The sequence below is a fragment of the Ruditapes philippinarum genome, unplaced genomic scaffold, assembly GCF_026571515.1.
Source record: "Ruditapes philippinarum isolate M1 unplaced genomic scaffold, ASM2657151v2 ctg2930_1_1_1_1, whole genome shotgun sequence".
Classification (NCBI taxonomy): domain Eukaryota; kingdom Metazoa; phylum Mollusca; class Bivalvia; order Venerida; family Veneridae; genus Ruditapes; species Ruditapes philippinarum.
This window is the reverse complement of record NW_026856802.1, coordinates 385-21,712: the sequence shown is the minus strand read 5'-3', so window position 1 is coordinate 21,712 and position 21,328 is coordinate 385. Positions and strand designations below refer to the sequence as shown.

Sequence of the window (21,328 nt, the reverse complement as noted above, 5' to 3'; positions counted from 1 at the left end):
ATACAACCATTCACCATTGTTTACACCAAAGACTCACATTTTACTGGGCTGTGAATTTCTTTTGCAATATTGGGCAATGAATCCTCAGTGATGCTATTGCGGTAGGAATTGTTAACAAAACTAGCGAGATCATCATTGATTTCAGTGTCACTTTTTTCTACACTGAAATTTGTCACACAAATTTCTAAATATGTCGCTCTCATTACAGGTTTTCTTGCGTGGTGGCTGAGAATCTTCATGAAAAGATGAGCGGGAATCACTTTCATTGGATACAACGCTGTGATTGTCAGAAAACACATGTCATTACAATTGTTGTCAAGATAATAATAGTCATTTTCATCATATTCATACAAATCATCAACCCTCTTAGATAGATTTTCTAGTTAAGAACCTTGTCTCGTAACATTTGCGTTCAGTTCTTGCAAAATTTCGATAACTGCATCGTTAATTTTCTCGTGGACACTTTACCACGTGACTCACTTTTACGCCCCTCGGACGCAATAGATTTACCAGCAGACGTTGATTTATCACATTTCTTTTTCAACATCCTTAGACATGTTACATCCAGATGTTCCTTGATTTACAACTTTCCTTGCTGCATTCGCCATGATGGAAAGCACGTGGTGCAATAAGAATTCCTTACACTATTAGCTATTAATTGTATGTGATTAATAAAGTGTGTTATGTTGTGTTTTTATGTTATGTTTACGCTGTAAAATTTATATGGCAACTTTCCAGCTTTACTGTCGGAACCACTGACGATACGTTAGCTAGCTGGATAGCTTCGTCACATGAAAGTCATCAAATTCCCTTTCGGGATTCGAACACCACAGTGGTGAGGGTAAGTGATTTGACACATTGAATACTTTTGTTAATAAGCATACAGCCCAAAACTATATACAAAGCTTTTTTCATGGCGATTTGACTTTCATTCACAACAGAACTGTATCGTAGAATAGATAAACTGTATCATAAATTGCTTAATAACTTTTTTTTATTCGATACGAGCTGACCAAATAGGTGACGTTGACTCGAAATATTTTTGATCCTGTGCATAATCTCCATACTGTCATCTATCCATATATCAAGTTTCATAAACATAATTCCAGTACTTTTTGTGTTATCGCGGGATCCAGTTTTGTGGACAGACGGACGTACTCACAAAATGGTACTTATGTGACTTTTCCTTTGATCTTTTTGGCCATTTTTAGTCACACAAGGCTTAAAGAAAGACACACAAGTAAAAACGGAATGAATAGGATCAAAGTGAATTTACTGTTACCCATTGTTCTCCAAGTCACACAAGTACCTCTGGGTTCGTACGGACGGACAGAGGGTAAAGCTAAAGTCCCCTCCGGTTAACCTGTAGGGGACTAAAAACATTTCTTTATGAAAGGTCCAAATTCTAGAGGGATAATTCTGATAATTTTGGTGCTAGACTTAGGAAACCTGTCACATATGATGTGGTTTATGACCAGAAACATATATTGCAAGTATGAAGTAAACACGTTAAGAAAACGAAGATAGTTTTCTGTCCAACACCTCTGCGTTACAAAGCTTTAGTAGGCCAATAACCGCAATTATATTGTTATAAACCATGCACGTTATATTGCGGTACTACATATATAATTTGACAAATACTAAAATCTATGCTACTACATTTTGGGACAAACTGATAAATCAAATAAACAAAACCCATGTTTTCAAATTTACTCAGTTAAAGCAAAGTTCACATACACAGTTTAATGATATAATGTAATAACATTATTCTTCAAACATAATTCATATATAATCATATATAATGTTTAAGCATTAAAATCAAACATATCACAGTGAGAAAATAAAGGGTAACTATAAATATATACAGGTCCTATTCTTCCAAAATAGCAAATAAATATTCCTTTCTAAACTTGACAACTACAAAAACAACATGATTAATTATTGCCCAAAGTCTTATCTACCTAATTGTTAATGTCATAAACAATCTTCGCTAAGAATATGAATGAGTTTGACTTGATCGATGAAAAAATGCATTCATTGACAAATAAGTACTTTTTAATATGTAAATGCTATGACCTATAATTTGAATTTAAAACATTTTTTTTTGGAAGTAATGTTTTAAATATAACATACATGTATGTATTACTGATTTGTGTTCAAGCTGTGACCCTGGCAGCCTTTACTTTGTAATCCTGGAGAACCACAAAAAACCATAAGAATGTTCATGCATTACAAAATTATCTTAATATATATTTGTATGATTACCAACAAGCACATCAAGAAGAAGGTGAATTAAAAACCAATAAAAATACACAGATTTATCTATATGATGTCTTTGACCAGGTGAAATCCCACAGAATCATTAAACACAACAAAATATATGAAAATTGCAGGCTCCGTTTGCTTGAGTCTGTTCATGGAGATAATGGAAAGAGCACAATGCATAGATGAAATAAATCAAAATAAATATGCATTGTTTTAATGTAAACATCACAACATATTGAACATGCCATCAGGGCCATCTCATACTTTACTGCTGACTGCCTTACCTTATAATATTAGTGCACATTAAGTGGACTGTTAATAAATCAAGGTAAGAAAAGTACATGACACAAATTCAGCAAAGTTATATATAGTTAAACTGATTCAATTACATATCCATTCAATCCAAACTTGAGCTCATGATACCAATTAAACATCTCTGATACCAATTAAACATCTATGAATGAACCAAATATAACTACATATTTACAGAAACTAACAAATGATAGAGATATATTAATAGAACCCAAGTGAATGATCTAAATTTGTAGTCAAGGTCGTTTCTCCCACATTTTTGTCAGACATACAAACAGTTAACTATATTTGCATGCACTCAAAGATTCAAAAAGCATGTCACATCACATGCTATAAATAAACAATGGTTAATCCCAAAATGAATTATTCCTCCATATGAACACTTTTACTTCCAGCAATATTCATACTCATCCTCTTTTTTTGTCAATGTTACAAGGAACATGACTTTCATTGAATATCTTGCCAGATCTCTAAGATGAGCATTTGTTGCTATGGTAACCATTGTTGTCATATCCTGGAGATTTTTACAAGAGGAGATAGAGTATCAGTATGAACAATCCCACACATCACTATTTAGGAGAGTTTTCTTGTTAATGATCATATTAAATGTTGTACAATATAATATTACATCATAACATTGCATCATATCATCCACTTGGTGGTAACACTGGAAGTCTCTCTGACAGGATTTCATTCTGAAATAAATAAAAACAGTTTTATATAAAATACATCAATCAATTAAGAACTTAATTAAGCTTAATTTTGATCAATTTTTAAAAAAGACTTGTATAATTTACTTGCACCTGAATTTATTCCCACATAAAACATTTAATTTTTTAAACAGAATAAGCCATGTTCTTACAGCATACACACATACATTTTTAATACAGAAGTATGACAGAATATCTTAGAAAACCATGGGCAATGTAGTTCCAATTTCACGACTTTGCTGCTCTGAAACGTATTTTAAGCCATAAAGTAAGTAAAATTTGCCTGCCATTATTAAAGTTTAACATAAAAGCTCAATTTTACATTAATCTCTATATTGACTATATAGCACATAGAGAAAACATTTGCACAAGCTCTTGATTTAATGAAAAGAAAGCCTTGATAGCCTTTATCATTAAACATTAAATTCTAATTATAATTCACAGTGAAACATTGATTTTCAATAGAAATTATTCAAAACCAAAAAGAAGCTACCCCTAGCCATATCAACAGGTAGGTTTTACTGTAGTGTGGACTAAAAAGAATTTAGAAATGACCATGCACTTTCTAACCCAGTGACAAATAACTAAATATAGATAAACATGCAGGATAGAAAAGAAATAAACATAAAACTATCTTCATGCATAATTTATGTTAATTTTATGTGCATCAAGAATCCTGATAAGTGTGGAAAATATGATAATCTTTATCATGCTAAATATCTTAAATTGACTTGTCCATCTCTTAATTTGGACAAAACCATTCACCATTTTCAGAGAAAATTTCAAAATAATTATGTACTGACAGAATAGGGAACAGTGAAGACCATGATCAGATGGCATGACACAGTCATCAGCGGAGCTTGATCTCCACTGGTCACATGAGTCGATTAAGTTAATTGAGATGTTTGATTACAATAAATATATATCTTTATTGCCTTCATTTGACAGAATATTTAAATATAACTTTCCTATTAAACATGTCATAATTAAAGAAACTACTGAAATCAGGTAACATAGTCTTGTGATGCAAGTAACAATTTTTAAGTAAAATGCTTGTTTGCTATTATAATCAGTACAAAGAAAAGTAGTAATTTTGGGACTCGAAAAATTTCCAAGATACGACTGAATAAAACTGTAGCAGGGAAACAGTAAAGCAACAAGAATAGGATTTCAGTACATATACATCCATGTGCTGCCAGGTGCTGTCATGTGCTGTACAACCACCTTAGAAGAAAATATTCCATAAACCAAATATCTGATATTAAAAGAGTGCAAACTCACATACCTCCAAACAATTAAACAGTACTAAGCCGGTTTTGCATTGGCTAATTTGACACCATCTTTCAAAGCATTCAGGAGTGGACCTTTCTGATTGGCTAATTGTTTTACTGCTGCAGTGACTGTTTTGTTAACAGCTTTTACAACAGTGTCTGCCATTGGTTCAATTACTTTTTTAGCCTGGTGAGTCATTTCTAAAATTAGAATATGACTGTTGCTATTAATTGTGTAGGTTAGTTGAAGAGAAGATCACAATGAAAGAACTATGTGTAATAGTAGAGATCAAAAGCTATTTTAGTATTAAGTGCAGGTGTTTAAAAAACCTCCAGGAATTTAACAGTTTTCATTTACAAGCTGAAGAATGATGACTTTATGATATATTATGTCCTACAAATTAAAGTAATATAACGTGTCATTAATATCACTATTTGAATATCCGATTTCTTAAAATAAGGCTCATTTTGTATGGCAGTGCTTGAAAAATAAAAAGATCATTTTAGATTTTGAGATTGCACATATACTTAACACATAGTGTAAACTATTTATGGCTATTATAATTATGTAGTGATAAATGTGACAGACTGGTAATGTAGCCATATGGGTTCATTCCCCATTAGTGGCAAGTCATTGTTTCCTTGAGCTAGAAACTTTACACTCATTGCTTAGTACTGGTTTGTGTCAGAAAAAGATTTAAGGGCATAGCTTCCTACACAATTGACTAAAATAAATTTCTGTATAGACCGTATTTGCCATGTGAATAAATCTTTGCAACTCCTGGCTAAAACTGCATAAATTATTTTTCAAATCAGTAATTAAGTTAATTCATGTACATAAATTTGTTCATGCTATTTCTTCTATCATTTAAACAAGACTGTGTAAATTTAATATATTAAACAAGAGGGCCATGATGGCCCTGAGGTCGCTCACCTGTATATAGCCCCCCCCCCCGGCCAATTTTACCCAAGGGCTTTTATTTGTTTATTTGAACAGACTTGGTAGACACCCATAAGAAGATGTTTCATGCTAAACATCTAAGTTCTAGCTCATTGGGTTTTTTAAAAGAAGATTTTTTAAGTTTTTACTATACACATATATTTAAAAACAATGACACCCCTGGGGCAGGGCCAGTTTTGACCCCCGGGCTTTTATTTGAACAAACTTTGTAGATATTTACTTAAAGATGTTTCATGCTTAATATCTAAACTCTAGCTATTTGGGTTTTTTCAAAGAAGATTTTTAAGTTTTTGCTATACACATATAAGGAAAATCAATGACCCCCGGGGTGGGGCCAGGGCTATCTTAGCTCTAGCTCTTTGGGTTTTTTAAAAGAAGATTTTTTAAGTTTTTACTATATGCATATAGAGAAAATCAATGACCCCCTGGGGCGGGGCCAATTTTGACCCCAGGGCTTTTATTTGAACAAACTTGGTAGACATTCATAAGAAGATGTTTCATGCCAAATATCTAAGCTCTAGCTCTTACAGTTCTTTAAAAGAAGATTTTTTAAGTTTTTACTATATGCATATAGGGAAAATAAATGACCCCCGGGGCGGGGCCAATTTTGACCCCAGGGCTTTTATTTGAACAAACTTGGTAGACACTCACTAGAAGATGTTTCATGCCAAATATCTTAGCTCTAGCTCTTTGGGTTCTTTAAAAGAAGATTTTTTAAGTTTTTACTATATGCATATAGGGAAAATCTATGACCCCCTGGGGCAGGGCCAATTTTGACCTCAGGGCTTTTATTTGAACAAACTTGGTAGACACTCATTAGAAGATGTTTCATGCTAAATATCTTAGCTCTAGCTCTTTGGGTTCTTTAAAAGAAGATTTTTTAAGTTTTTACTATATGCATATAGGGAAAATCAATGACCCCCTGGGGCGGGGCCAATTTTGATCCCAGGGCTTTTATTTGAACAAACTTTGTAGACATTCACTAGAAGATGTTTCATGCCAAATATCTAAGCTCTAGCTCTTACAGTTCTTTAAAAGAAGATTTTTTAAGTTTTTACTATATGCATATAGGGAAAATCAATGACCCCCCCCGGGCGGGGCCAATTTTGATCCCAGGGCTTTTATTTGAACAAACTTGGTAGACACTCACTAGAAGATGTTTCATGCCAAATATCTTAGCTCTAGCTCTTTGGGTTCTTTAAAAGAAGATTTTTTAAGTTTTTACTATATGCATATAGGGAAAATCTATGACCCCCTAGGGCAGGGCCAATTTTGACCCCAGGGCTTTTATTTGAACAAACTTGGTAGACACTCACTAGAAGATGTTTCATGCCAAATATCTTAGCTCTAGCTCTTTGGGTTCTTTAAAAGAAGATTTTTTAAGTTTTTACTATATGCATATAGGGAAAATCAATGACCCCCTGGGGCGGGGCCAATTTTGACCCAAGGGCTTTTATTTGAACAAACTTGGTAGACACTCATTAGAAGATGTTTCATGCCAAATATCTAAGCTCTAGCTCTTAGGGTTGTTTAAAAGAAGATATTTAAAGATTTTTCTTTTGGTTGCCATGGCAAGTTCTGCATGGAATTAAATTCTTTGAACAATTTTTAAAGGTGACCACCAAAGGAACATTCCTGTGAAGTTTGGATGAAATTGGCTCAGTGGTTTATGAGGAGATGTCATTTAAAGCAAAAGGTTACCGACGGACGCCGGACGCCGGACGAAAAGCGATCACAAAAGCTCACCCTGTCACTTTGTGACAGGTGAGCTAAAAAACGATGTCATTTAAAACAAACAAAACTTGATCTTACACAAATTTGACAATTTTCAAGATGCAATATTTAAATATAAACAACATCTAGTACCACTGTCTAACTGTTTACTAATCACACACAACACATGTACCTTTATTAATATAAACACCACCAAGTCCTAATGGATGATTTAATTTTCCTTTTCTATCTAGAATAGTTACAAGAAAGATGGTTAGTGTGTCTATCAATGAAACAATGTCATATGATAACAAAATCATAAAATTACCATGCATTTAATAACTGAAAAGTTAGTATGAATGTTATTTATATTCTTGTTTAGTATGGGTAGGTTCTGTCTTAATAATATCTGTCATATGTTGCGGTTCAGATTGGAATATCCGTCCCAAGGGGACCTCGCCCATTGAGCAGTAACTTTAATAACAATGGCGAAATGACGTCATCCTAAGCTCATAGTTTCTTTCTAAAATGATGTCATTAACATGATTTATTCATTAAATGTGCTAAATTGACGTTGTTTTATTGCACGCAACTCATCTGGCACCCCCATGCCAGATGAGATTTCCGTCATGGGTAAAACTCACGGAAACGCCAGTCTGCTATGCAAGAATATTGAAAGTAATACAATTCATGCCCATTTGATTTTTTTTAAAGTCTTAAAACGGGTAAGCCAATAAAAACAATCAACTGCTCATATTAAAGCTGGCTTGATAGCCTCTTGACATGAAGTAATTTTAAGTTTCCTATAAGAAATAAAATATAAAACATTAATATCACAGGGCAAAGGATTTAACATCAGACAATAGTATATATAATATGATTATCATAAGATGAATTACTGCTTATAAAATAATACAAGGTTAGAAGATGTGTTCATGTTACCAGATTTGTTAATAATCTATACAGAAAATTTTTAAGATTTACTGCGTAATAGAGATTTTCATTCTGTTAAGATGTTAAACTAAGTACATTTGATAGACATTACAGGATGAACACATGTATGTATAGTTAGCTTAATAATATTAAGACAAAAGATTGTCATACATTTTTTTAAAAGAAAGTTGCTTTAAATGTCCCTTTGTAAGCATTTAGAGTTGTTAAAAGATAATCTTCAAAGAAAATCTCTCCTGAAGTAAAGAGAGACCATGATATATTTTCCCATACAAGTTTTTAGTAAAGCAAACTACAGATAGAAAGATAGGTAAGTGAATTAACTTGATGTATTTTGCAATTAATGGTATGTTTAAAACTAAAATAATCAAACATATAAAAGGTAAATGTTAGTTTTAACTATGAAAATAAAAATAAAGTAAGTAATTACTTAAGTTTGGTATATACTAGCTTAAAAATTACCACAGAAGAAATAGGAAGATTATCTCATTGCTAATATGTTAAACAATGCAAGAACTGCACTCTAATTTAAACAAAAAATTCTAGCTGTGACCCAATCTATAAAACATGTGATATACACAATGCAACTTCAGTGACATTTTCCAACTACCCCATGTTCAATTAACAAGTAATTATTTAACATTATACATACTTGCAGCAACTGTTGGTGGATTAACTCCCTTTGTAGGTATAATCACTGGTTTCTCCATCATCACAGGGTTTTGATGGAACACTTCAGATAAATCTATAAATAAACAAGCAATTATCATAGTATTGCAAGCAATGCATAAGTCCCCTACCGGTTAGAACCCCATCAACATTCTGAAGGGCCATTGGCCATTCACTTATGTTTCAATTTTTCTCTATTTTAAGTAAACTTGTTGGAAAAGTTCTTTAAAAGTGATCACAGGAAACATTTTTATGAACAGACAGACAGACGGACTGAAGGACACTCTAAAGTTAATATTTGAAACATCCCTGTTACCAAAATATAACATTTTAAAAGCAGAATTCTTAAAGAGGAGATAACTCTTGAATTAAAGATGCAATTTCATAAAAATTTTCAGCTCTTTTTGACTAATCACAAATATTGTTATATTTGCCATGTTTTAAGCCTATTTGTTGCCAAGGCAACTGATATTTTTTCAAAATAGGAAGAACAGATAAGTAAGTAAGTAAGTAAGTAAGTAAGTAACGACTTTATTTAATGAGGCTAACACATTCAGTTTCCCGATCTTCCATGCGGGCCTCAGTATATACAAAACAACATAAAATACAATCACAATCAACATTTAGACAACAAAATATGTACATTATAAACATCATATCAATACAATAAATAAGTAAACATTTTTTTCTTCTTACATTATAAGAAGTGACATTTTCATAACTTCAGCATGGAAAGTACAAAAAAGTAGATCAATGTTGAAGAATTAGACATTTATAGGGCTGTTCTAATAACAGTTTTTATTATTCTTTTTATTTTAAACATTAAATTATTGTTTCTGGAAACAATATGTACAATCAATTAATTAGAAAATTGCCATTGGATATAGGAGGCTTGAAATTTCCTCAGGGTATCAGAATTTCGAATATGGATTGGTATGTTGTTCCATACCACAGGACCAGAGTAATTAAATGATTTTCTAAAAAATTCTGTTTTTGGCTTAGGTACAGTTAGTTTTCCATTCTGTATAGATCTTAAGTTAAAGTCATGTTTGTCATTTACTGTTTGGAATTTATTTTTCATATAAACAGGAAAAGATGGTTCATTTATAGATTTATACATGAGGATTGCCTTTTTATACATATTAAATTCTTTTGTCAAAAGACATTCAGTTTAATTCTTTGAATAAAACATTTGATGGGGTATCAAAACTTTTGTCTAAAATAATTCTTGCAGCTCTTTTTTGAAAGTTGACAATTTGTGAAAGTAATTCACTACTGCAGTTTCCCCAAATAGTGCAACAGTAGTCAATATGTGGCAGAATATAAGCATTAAAAAAGAGTTTTCTTGAGTGGAGATCAAGGTACTGTTTGATTCTGAGAAGCAAATAGAGCTGTGAATTGCATTTTTTAATAGTATTTTGAATTTGTGTTTTCCATTTAAGATTTTTGTCAACATGGACTCCTAGAAGTTTTTCAGTGTCTGTAAATTCTATCTCTTTGTTGTGAAGGTGCAGAGTAGATGAATCGGTATTTTTTGATTTAGTATTTTTTATAGAGAAATTTATGGCCTTAGTTTTTTGTGCATTTAATATCATTGCATTTTGCCTACACCATGTGCTAACACTATCAAGATCTGTTTGAAGATTATCATTCATTTCCTTTAAAGTACTTCCCGTAGAAGTTAGAGAAGTGTCGTCTGCGAACATATCAGTAGTTGACTGTTTAACATGAAGATGGATGTCATTAATGTATATCAAAAATAGTAGGGGCCCAAGGACTGAGCCCTGAGGCACTCCTGAGACGACTTCAGCTGGTTCAGATAAAACACCAGACACATTGACTTTTTGTGACCTGTCTGATAGATAAGATCTTATCCAATTAATAGCATGTGAAGAGAAATTATAGAAAGGTAGTTTTTCTAGAAGAATTTGGTGGTTCACTAAATCAAAGGCTTTTGATAAGTCTAGAAAAACAGTTTGCCATCATTCAGAGCACTGATCCAATTATCAATTATATTTGTAAGAGCTGTCTCACATGAATGATGTGCCCTGAAACCTGATTGAGCAGTGTAAAGTAAATTGTTTGTTTCTAAATAGAACTTAAAGTGGTCTGATACATGTTTTTCAATTATTTTAGATATAAGAGGAAGTACTGAAATTGGTCTATAATTATTTTTGTCTACCTTTGTTCCTTTTTTGTAAATTGGTGTTACCTTTGACTGTTTTAGCTGTGTTGGAAATTTTCCACTTTTTATGCTTAAATTTATAATACTACATAGAGGTTTACTTATGACATCAGCTGCTGTTTTTAGGAATTTTGCACCAATACCATCTAGGCCTGTTGCTTTTGTGGCATCAAGACTATTCAGTTTCTGATTTACATAGCTCAAGTCAACAAAGGGGATTTCAAATTGATTTGACTGATTTGGAATTTTGGATTTAACCGATTCTTGTAAAGCAGTTTTCAGTTCATGTGACAATCCTTCTGATACATTTTCAGCTTTTTCAAATACGTTTGCAAAGAAAGTATTAAAGGTTTCTGCTGTTAATTTTGGATCAGTTATCGGTAAACCATTCTGATCATTTATGTAAGAATTTTGTTGAACATTTGTTTTGCCTGATAGGTTTTTCAAGTTTTTCCACAGTTTTTTTTAATCTTTCTTATTTGAGTTTATCTCATAATTAAAGAAATCTTTTTTTGCTGTATGAATTAGTTTTTTCACTTTTAATTTCCAATATTTGAAGTTATCAACATTATTTTTCTTTTTTGCATAGTCCCTGTTATGTATTGCATTTGCTATATCCTCATTGAACCAATCAGCTTGATTTTTATGCTTTACTCTTTTTTGTTTGTAAGGAGCATGTATATTAAGAGTTTCTAAAAATAATTTGTTAAAGGTGTCTAAAGCGTCATCTGGATCATTAAACATATCAATAAGGGACCACGGTTGTTTTGACAGATCATCTAGAAATTTATCAGCATTGAAGTTCTTTAAGTACCTGTATTTGATTGTAAGATGCATAGGACCTTTTTTAACATTTTTCATAGTTCGTTTTGTGAAAATTATTGGAAAGTGGTCACTAATAGAAAGTATAGGGACAGCAATGTATGATATATTTTGTGATTGATTACTATAGACATGATCAATAATAGTTGATGATGTTGATGTAACTCTTGTAGGCTGTGTTATAAGTTGTGACAGATTAAATGTATTTATAATATTATTCCATGCTGAGTTATTTAAACCTGTAGTTCCAAAATTAAAGTTAAAATCGCCAAAAAGAATTATTTCTTTGTTTTCAACAAATATTTTTTCAAGGATTTCTTCAATGTTATCATTCCATGAAGTTAATGATGAAGGTGGCCTATAAATGTAACCTACCAAAAAAGGTTTTTGCTTTTCAAGTTTCATTTCGAGCCAAATTGATTCAATATTTTCAGATTGTAAATCAGATCTTAGTTCACATGGTAATGAATTTTTAACAAACAAAACAAGTCCACCACCATTTGATTTTCTGTCACGTCTAAAGAGTTGATAATTGTTTAAAGATATTTCTGAGTCAGCAAAAACATCACTTAGGAAAGTTTCTTGTAGACCTAATATGTCAATGTCCGGATATTTGTCAACTAAATATTTGATATCATCTAGTTTAGGGTACAGGTAGTGAATGTTTAAATGAAAAAAGTTAATTCCTTTTTTGTCGAATGTTATTTCACTCAAAGTTTGATGAGGCAAATCTGTTCTTTCATTATATTCCATAGAATTTAGATTTTCAGAAATTTGTTTAATATGGTTTTTTATTTGTTGGTTTTGATCAGTAATGTTCAGTACAGGTTCATCAGGATCATCATTTAGTAAAACTGGTGTGGTCCCATCCTTGTTGTCCTTGGCCAGGGATCCCAGGGTCCCTGATACATTTGGAATCTTTGTTGGGGATGTTGATGTCGCCGAGCATATCCATGCCAGATGTTGGCATTCCGAAAATTTACACTTTCTCTAGAGAAATTGTTTTCTTGTTGTCTGGAACTGTAACTATTAATCCCTAGAATTTTTCTAATGCCTGCATTAATTTGCCTTCCCAATAAAGCTGAACCTTCTTTATTTAGCTGTACTTCATCATAGTAGAGATTCTGATTTACCTTATCATATTTCATGAATGCGCTACTATTATCTAGGAAGAGGAATCCTTTGTTCTTGCAAAGCTTTTCTAGCAAACTATTTGCTTCATCAATATTTTTTTTTTGATAATAAATCTCTCCTTTTTGGAAGAATGGATGATACAGCTATTTTCACATTTTGGTTTGCTGATTGTATGGAAGTAACTAGATTAGTAAAATCTTCACATATGGACTGAGGAGAGTTCGCATTTGAGATGTTTTTAATGCCTGTGTGTAGGACGATTATATCAGCTTCTTTTGTCTGTGTTTTATTGTGAGTTATTATCTTATTTATGTCCTGAATAGTGGCTTCACTGGTTGATTTTATGCTTACATTTACTTGTTGTGAGCTCATTTTCTTTCGTATTAGTCCCTTTGTTACTGAATCCCCAAGGATGAGTACCTCATATTTCTTTGTTGTTGGATTTGTGCTTCTTCCAGGTGTAGATGAATTTTTTTCTGTGTCAACTGGTTTTTGGCACGGCTTTGATGGTGATAATGACTTTGTATTATTTGATGATGTGACAAAGTCTTTTGTGTTTTGGTTCGCAGTCTGGCCTGTTGTTGATATTTCATTTTGAATACCACCATCATTGACAAGTTCTTTCCTTAGAAGATGGATTTCATGCTGGAGTGAGTTAATGTCTGTTTTTGATGGCGCATTCTCTATTCTGTTTTTCACAAGGTCAAGTGAGCTTGCAAGTTCCTCGAATTGTTCTTTTATTGATAATACGTCTGTCTGGAGTGTGTTGATACAGTCTTGTTCTATTTGTTTTGCAGAGGCCTTTTCACGCAATGCTTTATTTTCTTGTTTTAAGGACTGATTTGTAATTTTTAGTTTTGACATTTCCTCTTCAAGTATTAAGATTTTAGCATTTTGGTCACTATTAGATGTTTTATTTTCTGAGAGTCTGTCCTTTAAGTTGTTGATAACTGACTGAAGTTTTTCATTTTCCGATTTGAGATTAAGAATATCAGTGTCTTGGCTTTTGCTGTAGTTCATGTTTAAAAACCTCTTGAAGAGGTCACACTGTACTGAGAAATCACATTTTTTCTGTAGTTGAAGAACGAGATATTACTGATTTAGGACTGCTGCTGATACTTGAATGTGACAGACTTGTTGTATCACTGTTAATTTCATAGCTATCATCTTCACTCACGCTGATGATAGATTTGACATGGGTTTCCTCGTTTAGAGATTTTACAGAAGTTTCATTTCTTTGTACTTTGTAATTCACAGTTTGACTCTGTGTTTCAGTAGGCTTTTGATGATATTGTTTAAAGTTTGAATTTATTGGGCTTGCACTTTTAGCTGGATAATTTGCTGGTCTGGAAAGCTTCTTTTCATTTGAAGTTGACTGAATTTCTTGTAGCTTTTTACTGAAATACTCCTGATCAATTTCAAATCCTCCTTTCTTTGCTGCCTTTTTAGCTTTTTTCATTTCTTTTCCCAGTTTTAATATTTCTTTGTCAAGGGATGGGCCAAATAGTACATTAGATACTGTGCTAAGGAGGCTGCTAGATTTTCTTTTAGTATTTGGTTTTCTAGCTTGTGTCTCAGGGCTGCAGCTGTTAAAATTTGTTTCAGATCTGCATTCGTTGGGTTTTGTGAGTTCTAGATTTATTTTGTCCAGCATTGTCTCCAGCCATAATCTACAACCACTTCCCTGGATTAACATTGTCATTGTGTTGTAGATTGTTAAAACCACTTTCTTTTCAGACAGTGTAATTGTTGCTGATAATCCAGTATTGTCCTTGGTAGGTGAAAGTGTGTACATTGACTGTAGTATTTGCAACATTTTAGCATGTGTTGTTTCTTTGTAGAATGTAATAGATACATTATCACTAGTCTGGCTTACATATAGATTAAAGAGATTGTTTGTTATAAAACCTGTAGACATGTCATTATCTGTAAATCCTTCAAATTCCTCCATATCTACAGATGTATTATTTGAAGCCATTAGATTTGTATTGTCCAATTAATCCCTATTGTAATTTGTCTGTGCTTGTAATCACAAGTTTGGTTAAGGTATGTTTGGTATGCAAGGTGAGAATTTTAGAATTTCATAGATTTCCAATATTTAGAAAAAAATGAACTTTTTTCACCAAATTAAGAAGAAACTAATCAAAATTATCCCAAATTATTTCCACAGTAAGATGCACACTGTTTTAAAGAACACAGTCATATAAAAATGTCCAGTATATTCCAAGTTAATCCATTTTAATTCCATCTGTCTGTCTGTCCATCTGTAGGTTACACTTTCGTGTCCATTCTATAACTTAAACCAAATTTATGGAAAAAAGACATGCATAATCTCAACACTGCTATTTACCCATATGTCAAGTTTCATAAAAATATTTCCAGTACTTTTTGAGTTATCACTGGATTCAGTTTATGTGTAAAATTTGCCATATTTTCAGTCTATGTGTTGCCATAGCAACCAGAATTTTCAACATAGGAAGAAAAGAAAAAGACGTGCATAATCTCAAGACTGCCATCTACCCATATGTCAAGTTTCATAAAAATATTTCCAGTACTTTTTGCTTTATCACTGGATCCAGTTTATGTGTAAAATTTGCCATATTTTCAGCCTATTTGTTGTCATAGCAACCAGAATTTTCAACATAGGAAGAAAAGAAAAAGACGTGCATAATTCCAAGACTGCCATCTACCCATATGTCAAGTTTCATAAAAATATTTCCAGTACTTTTTGCTTTATCACTGGATCCAGTTTATGTGTAAAATTTGCCATATTTTCAGCCTATTTGTTGCCATAGCAACCAGAATTTTCAACATAGGAAGAAAAGAAAAAGACGTGCATAATTCCAAGACTGCCATCTACCCATATGTCAAGTTTCATAAAAATATTTCCAGTACTTTTTGCTTTATCACTGGATCCAGTTTATGTGTAAAATTTGCCATATTTTCAGCCTATTTGTTGCCATAGCAACCAGAATTTTCAACATAGGAAGAAAAGAAAAAGACGTGCATAATTCCAAGACTGCCATCTACCCATATGTCAAGTTTCATAAAAATATTTCCAGTACTTTTTGCTTTATCACTGGATCCAGTTTATGTGTAAAATTTGCCATATTTTCAGCCTATTTGTTGCCATAGCAACCAGAATTTTCAACATAGGAAGAAAAGAAAAAGACGTGCATAATTCCAAGACTGCCATCTACCCATATGTCAAGTTTCATAAAAATATTTCCAGTACTTTTTGCGTTATCACTGGATCCAGTTTATGTGTAAAATTTGCCATATTTTTAGCCTATTTGTTGCCATAGCAACCAGAATTTTCAACATAGCAGGGTGATCCAAAATATCTGATATCATTTCAGCTTCTTGTATGTTTTACATACATCACACGATTTTAAATATCAACACAAATATTTAAACTAGAGATTTTAAAGTTTTATTTAACATTAAAGTCATTCTGTTTAATAAAAAACTAAAAATGAATTTCACCAAACAAAATTTACATCAAATGTTCAATATGACGTCCATTTTTGTGCTACTACGACGTCAAGTCTCTATTAAAAATTTTCAATAGCGTTAACACACATTGCAGGTGTAATTTTTCTTATTTCTCTGCGAATGGCTGACTTTAGCTGCTCAAGGGTGTCTGGCTTTGGATTGTAAACATTGTCTTTTAAGTGTCCCCATAGAAAAAAATCTAACGGACTTAGATCAGGTGAGTGTGGAGGTCATACTTTGTCTGATTTAAATGAGATAAATTTTCTGCCAAATGTTTCTTTCAACCATTCCAACACGTGTCCCGCAGTGTGTGGTGCCGCTCCATCTTGCTGAAACTATATTGTATTAATGTTAATACCTTTTCTTCGTAAGGCTGGCAGAAATTTTGTCTTCAAGAGAGAAAGATATCGCTCACTATTCATTGTTTTGGTTTCACCTTTCGATTAAAAAAAGAATGGTCCAATCACACCAGTCGAACTCAACGCTGCCCACACTGTCACCTTGTCATCATGAAGAGGCTTTTCTAAGTAGAATGTTGGTTTCTCTTTACTCCAAACTCGACATTTCTGCTTGTTTACAGCGGCATTTAAATAAAAATGTGATTCGTCTGAAAACCATATTTTATCAATTGTGGTTACATTATCAATCATCCAACGAGCAAACTCTAATCTGCTGTTAATGTCTGTTTCTTTCAAATGTTGCATAATCGATAACGAATAGGTAAAACAAATTCAAATCAAAACGCAATGCCCTATGTACACTTCCATAACTAGACTTATTGGTAATGTCTCCAAGAACTTTTCTCACAGATTGTTGTGGTGTCTCCTGAATCACTTGCTGGATCTCTGCCACGTTCTCTAAACTGCGCCTTGATCTTTGTAACAATGTCCACTGTTGTTGTGTCGGCTATCCTCAACTGACCCTGTCTGCTTAAATCTATTTACAAGCCTATGCACCTGAAGCTTTGTGAGTCTGTCATCATCAGGATATTTTTTCTGCATCATGAGAATAACAATAACTGGAGACTTAGTCTCAAAATAAAGTTTAACTTTTACTGCAGCTTTCTGTTGTGACGTCGCCATCTTGAAAAACAACTATTATTTGATGACGTCATCTATGACGTCATGACGTTAACGTTTTCCCGTAAATTAATTATGACAGAAACTTATGACAATTCTCTTTACAATGGTATATAACACTTAATAATTGCATCAGGAATGCCTTATTTATTCAACTTCAAAACAGTATCAGATATTTTGGATCACCCTGAAGAAAAGAAAAAGACGTGCATAATCTCCATACTGCCATCTATCCATATACCAAGTTTCATAAAAATATTTCCAGTACTTTTCAAGTTATCGCGGGATCCAGTTTTGTGGACGGACGGACTGACAGACGGACGGACAGACAGACGGACGGACAGACGGACGGTAAACCTAAAGTCCCCTCCGGTAAACCGGTAGGGGACTAATAAGATGCCGCACATGATAATGTTTGTTGTTATATAGAGGATATTTGTTGGTTTCAGAGTAAGGTCAAAATATATTTCACAAAGTGAATTTCATAAATAATATTTTAACATGACTGACTTAAATGGCTACAACAGAAAAAATTAAAAACTAATGTTCACCAGTGAAATACATATTTATTTTACACATAAAAACAATTTCTGCAGATTGTTTTATTTGTCAAGGGTTATGATATGTTTGTACTGATTTCTGTTGTATAACATCATGTACTCTCTTTCAGGGCATCATCAAATCAAATCAAATAATAATACCATTTTCATTTACTATATCTGATATTCTTCCACATTCAAATAAAGTTCACATTCCTTAACTTACTGGGATATGATCAAAATATAATTCAAAATTATATTTCTTATGATAATAATCTAAAATAGAAAATGTCTACACAACACATAGTGTTAATATATATGGTAAAATCAAATTCACTAAATTTTATCAGCTGACTTAGAAAGTAAGAGTACTGTTTAATGACAGGTACATATTTTAAAATTTCTTGTTTGTGTATTGAAGTAACCTCTCAAGTCATGTTAAAATGGTTAAGTTACATACATGTACAGTAGTTACTTAACAAATAAAATATTACACAAACCTTCCACAATCTGGTGATAAGCAAAATGTAAATAAAGTAGAAATAAGAGATTAAGAGCTGCCACAGCACCACACACAATCATTCTCTGTGTCTGTCCATGTGTCCGTGATAAAATTATAGACACCTGAAATTAATTAATAAAGTTAAAAACATTTAAATAAAATATTTTTCATAATTTCTCTTTCTTGTATATTAGGTAATTTTTTTTCTTCAAAAATCTGCTTTCTTCTGATAAACAGACAAAGAATCCCTCATGTTCAGTTATAAATTTTTGACTATAGGTCTGAAATATGGGGCTGTCATAGGTCACTAGATTTTAGAGTGCATGCAAAAAAGGTTTTAAAATAAGAAAAAGGCATCAGACAAAAAGCAACTTATGCAGCATATTTATGGTGAATTAAGTTTGAGATCTTCTAGCAGTTTAACTTAAGAATAAGATAAAGTATTATTACAAAAGGTTAAGTTTGTTTTGGGTCCTCCTGGGCTCCTTGCCACTGGTTCTTGATGCTGGGTTGCGTTCATTGGTTGCATTCAATGAACGCCGCTTTTCCTTGTTGATCTTGTTTAACATATTTTGAATAAAACTAAGACAAAAACTTACCATTCTGAGTGTGGATAGACCACCAACTATGGCCCACAGAGCATAAAAGAAGAGATGATCATGTGAAGTATGGATAATAGTTCCTAAAAATATTACAACACAATGACTGCCTAAACCATAGCCCTGAAAATATTAAAACAAAAATTCTGTAGACATGTTGTCTTTTAATATTGTTGACGAGAGAGAAAAAGGTTTGCAAAATATACTGTTGATTTGGATATTGCTTCTTTGCAAATCAAGTATAAAAACATACAAATATAGATAATTAAGATGAGGATATGAATGAAAACAGCAAATAACATTAAGAAAAATATATGTGTATATTACGGAAATACAGGTAAGGCTAAGTCACTGATAAGCCATCTTGTGATCAAAGATATCGGTAAGTAATCCACAGGACTAGTCAATGATAGGAAGGACACTGTGATAAGGTAAGATACATATTGAGTCTATCATAAGTTAAGGAAAGTCACAGGTTGGGTATGCCATGTAGCGTATAGAAATAAAAGCAACATGTTAAAGTAAGTCACAGCCAAGCTTATACATGTATGTACATAGAGTGAAATAAAATTTGGACAAGGCTTAAGTGTTGGTCATAGATACAGAAAGCTACATATTTCTTGTTTGTTTGATTTTACATTACTAACACTGTAAAAGTCATATCACTGTATAAGCTATATGGAATTATTTCAGGCATGAACAGGCACCCGAGTAAAACCACTGACATTACATATGCTATCTGAAAGCTTCCTCTTATGAAGAATCTAAATCCTGGATGGAGTTATACCCATAGCAGTGAGAGGCATGTGGTTTGAAGTCAACAACTTAATCACTCTGCCACAGACACCCCCAGAAAATTACATAAAATTAGCATTTAAAACTTACCATCATTGATAAAATCTGTATCAGTGTGAGATGAGTATTACAGACATATGTTAAAACCCAGACAAGACCTGACGCTCCAAACCAGTACGTAAAACATACACCGAATGCTGTACCCATTAATGTCCCTTCCTCCTACAATAATACCAATATTTAAAATTTTATATTAACATCTTTATACACAACAATACAATTTCGCTTCATATGAATTATTGCAATTTTACTGAAAAAAGTCTACATTTAAAGCATATACACAATCTTTTATTACGAATATTACTGCTATGCACGTCTGTCTATGATGCATACACATATTTGATATCAGTAATATTCAATATAGTTCTAACTTAATACTGATCCAAGATTGGAGCATCGTCAAAAAAATATTCTTCCATGCAATAATTCTATGTATACATAACATTTAAGTAAATTTTTGACAGTTGTTGGAACAAGAGAGATCTTTATTAAAGTATGTTTTGCAATGTAAAGATTTGTTTCTTTACAATTCTGCATATTTTTCAGTATGTAAAAATATATAACATATACGTGATTAAAAACAATAATTTCAGTTTGCTGCAAATTTTGGCCTTTTTAAAATTTCTTCAGTAACATAAAGTTTATTTCACATATATACAAAGAAAGGGAGTGGCTGTAACATCAGTGAAAAAGATGCAAAACCTATTATAATAATAATTTGAGAAATATGTATATATATTGTATAATTTTACAATATTCTTATCATAACATCATATTGATAGACTACATGTATATAACAACATTATAGAATGTACCATTTAAACAGTCTAAACCATTAATAGATTTTCAAGACCAGAAACAGAGCAACTATTTGTACGTTATAAGGTATCATACCACTCGATGATCTGCAGTTTTCATCTGGAACAAGAGAAGTGCAATCAGTGTAAATATTATCATCATAGGTCCATACAGCTCCCTGTGAACTTTCTGTCTCTGTTCTGTTGGTCGTTGTGGAACAAATGAATATAATAACCTGTAAAATAAAACAACAACTGCTCTAATCTGTCAACTACTCAGTTTAATAAATCTTGTATTTTGATATTTTGTTTGTTTTGATCATGTGGCACCAAAAAGAGAAAGATGATTTTTAGCTAACATCAGGTGTTACAAACTATAAAGTAAGACCAGGGATCATAACCACCTCACCTCGGCAGCTAAGAGATGCAAAGACTACAGTAAATGATATTGCTACATGTATCTTAAAGA

At 32.4% G+C, this 21,328-nt stretch overlaps 1 protein-coding gene across 3 annotated transcripts; it reads right to left on the bottom strand.

Moving 5' to 3' along the window:
• Nucleotides 1-2,463: 2,463 nt before the first annotated feature.
• On the bottom strand, nucleotides 2,464-21,095 carry LOC132747742 (protein YIPF3-like; the record flags this gene model as incomplete). 3 transcript variants are annotated; one of them, XM_060737236.1, is given in 7 exon segments in its annotated part: nucleotides 2,464-3,272; nucleotides 7,426-7,482; nucleotides 8,836-8,928; nucleotides 18,607-18,730; nucleotides 19,208-19,330; nucleotides 20,093-20,224; nucleotides 20,957-21,095. In XM_060737236.1, coding segments are annotated over 7 exon segments (673 nt in total), but the record flags the coding sequence as incomplete, so codon positions are not given.
• Between the last annotated feature and the right edge of the window lie 233 nt (nucleotides 21,096-21,328).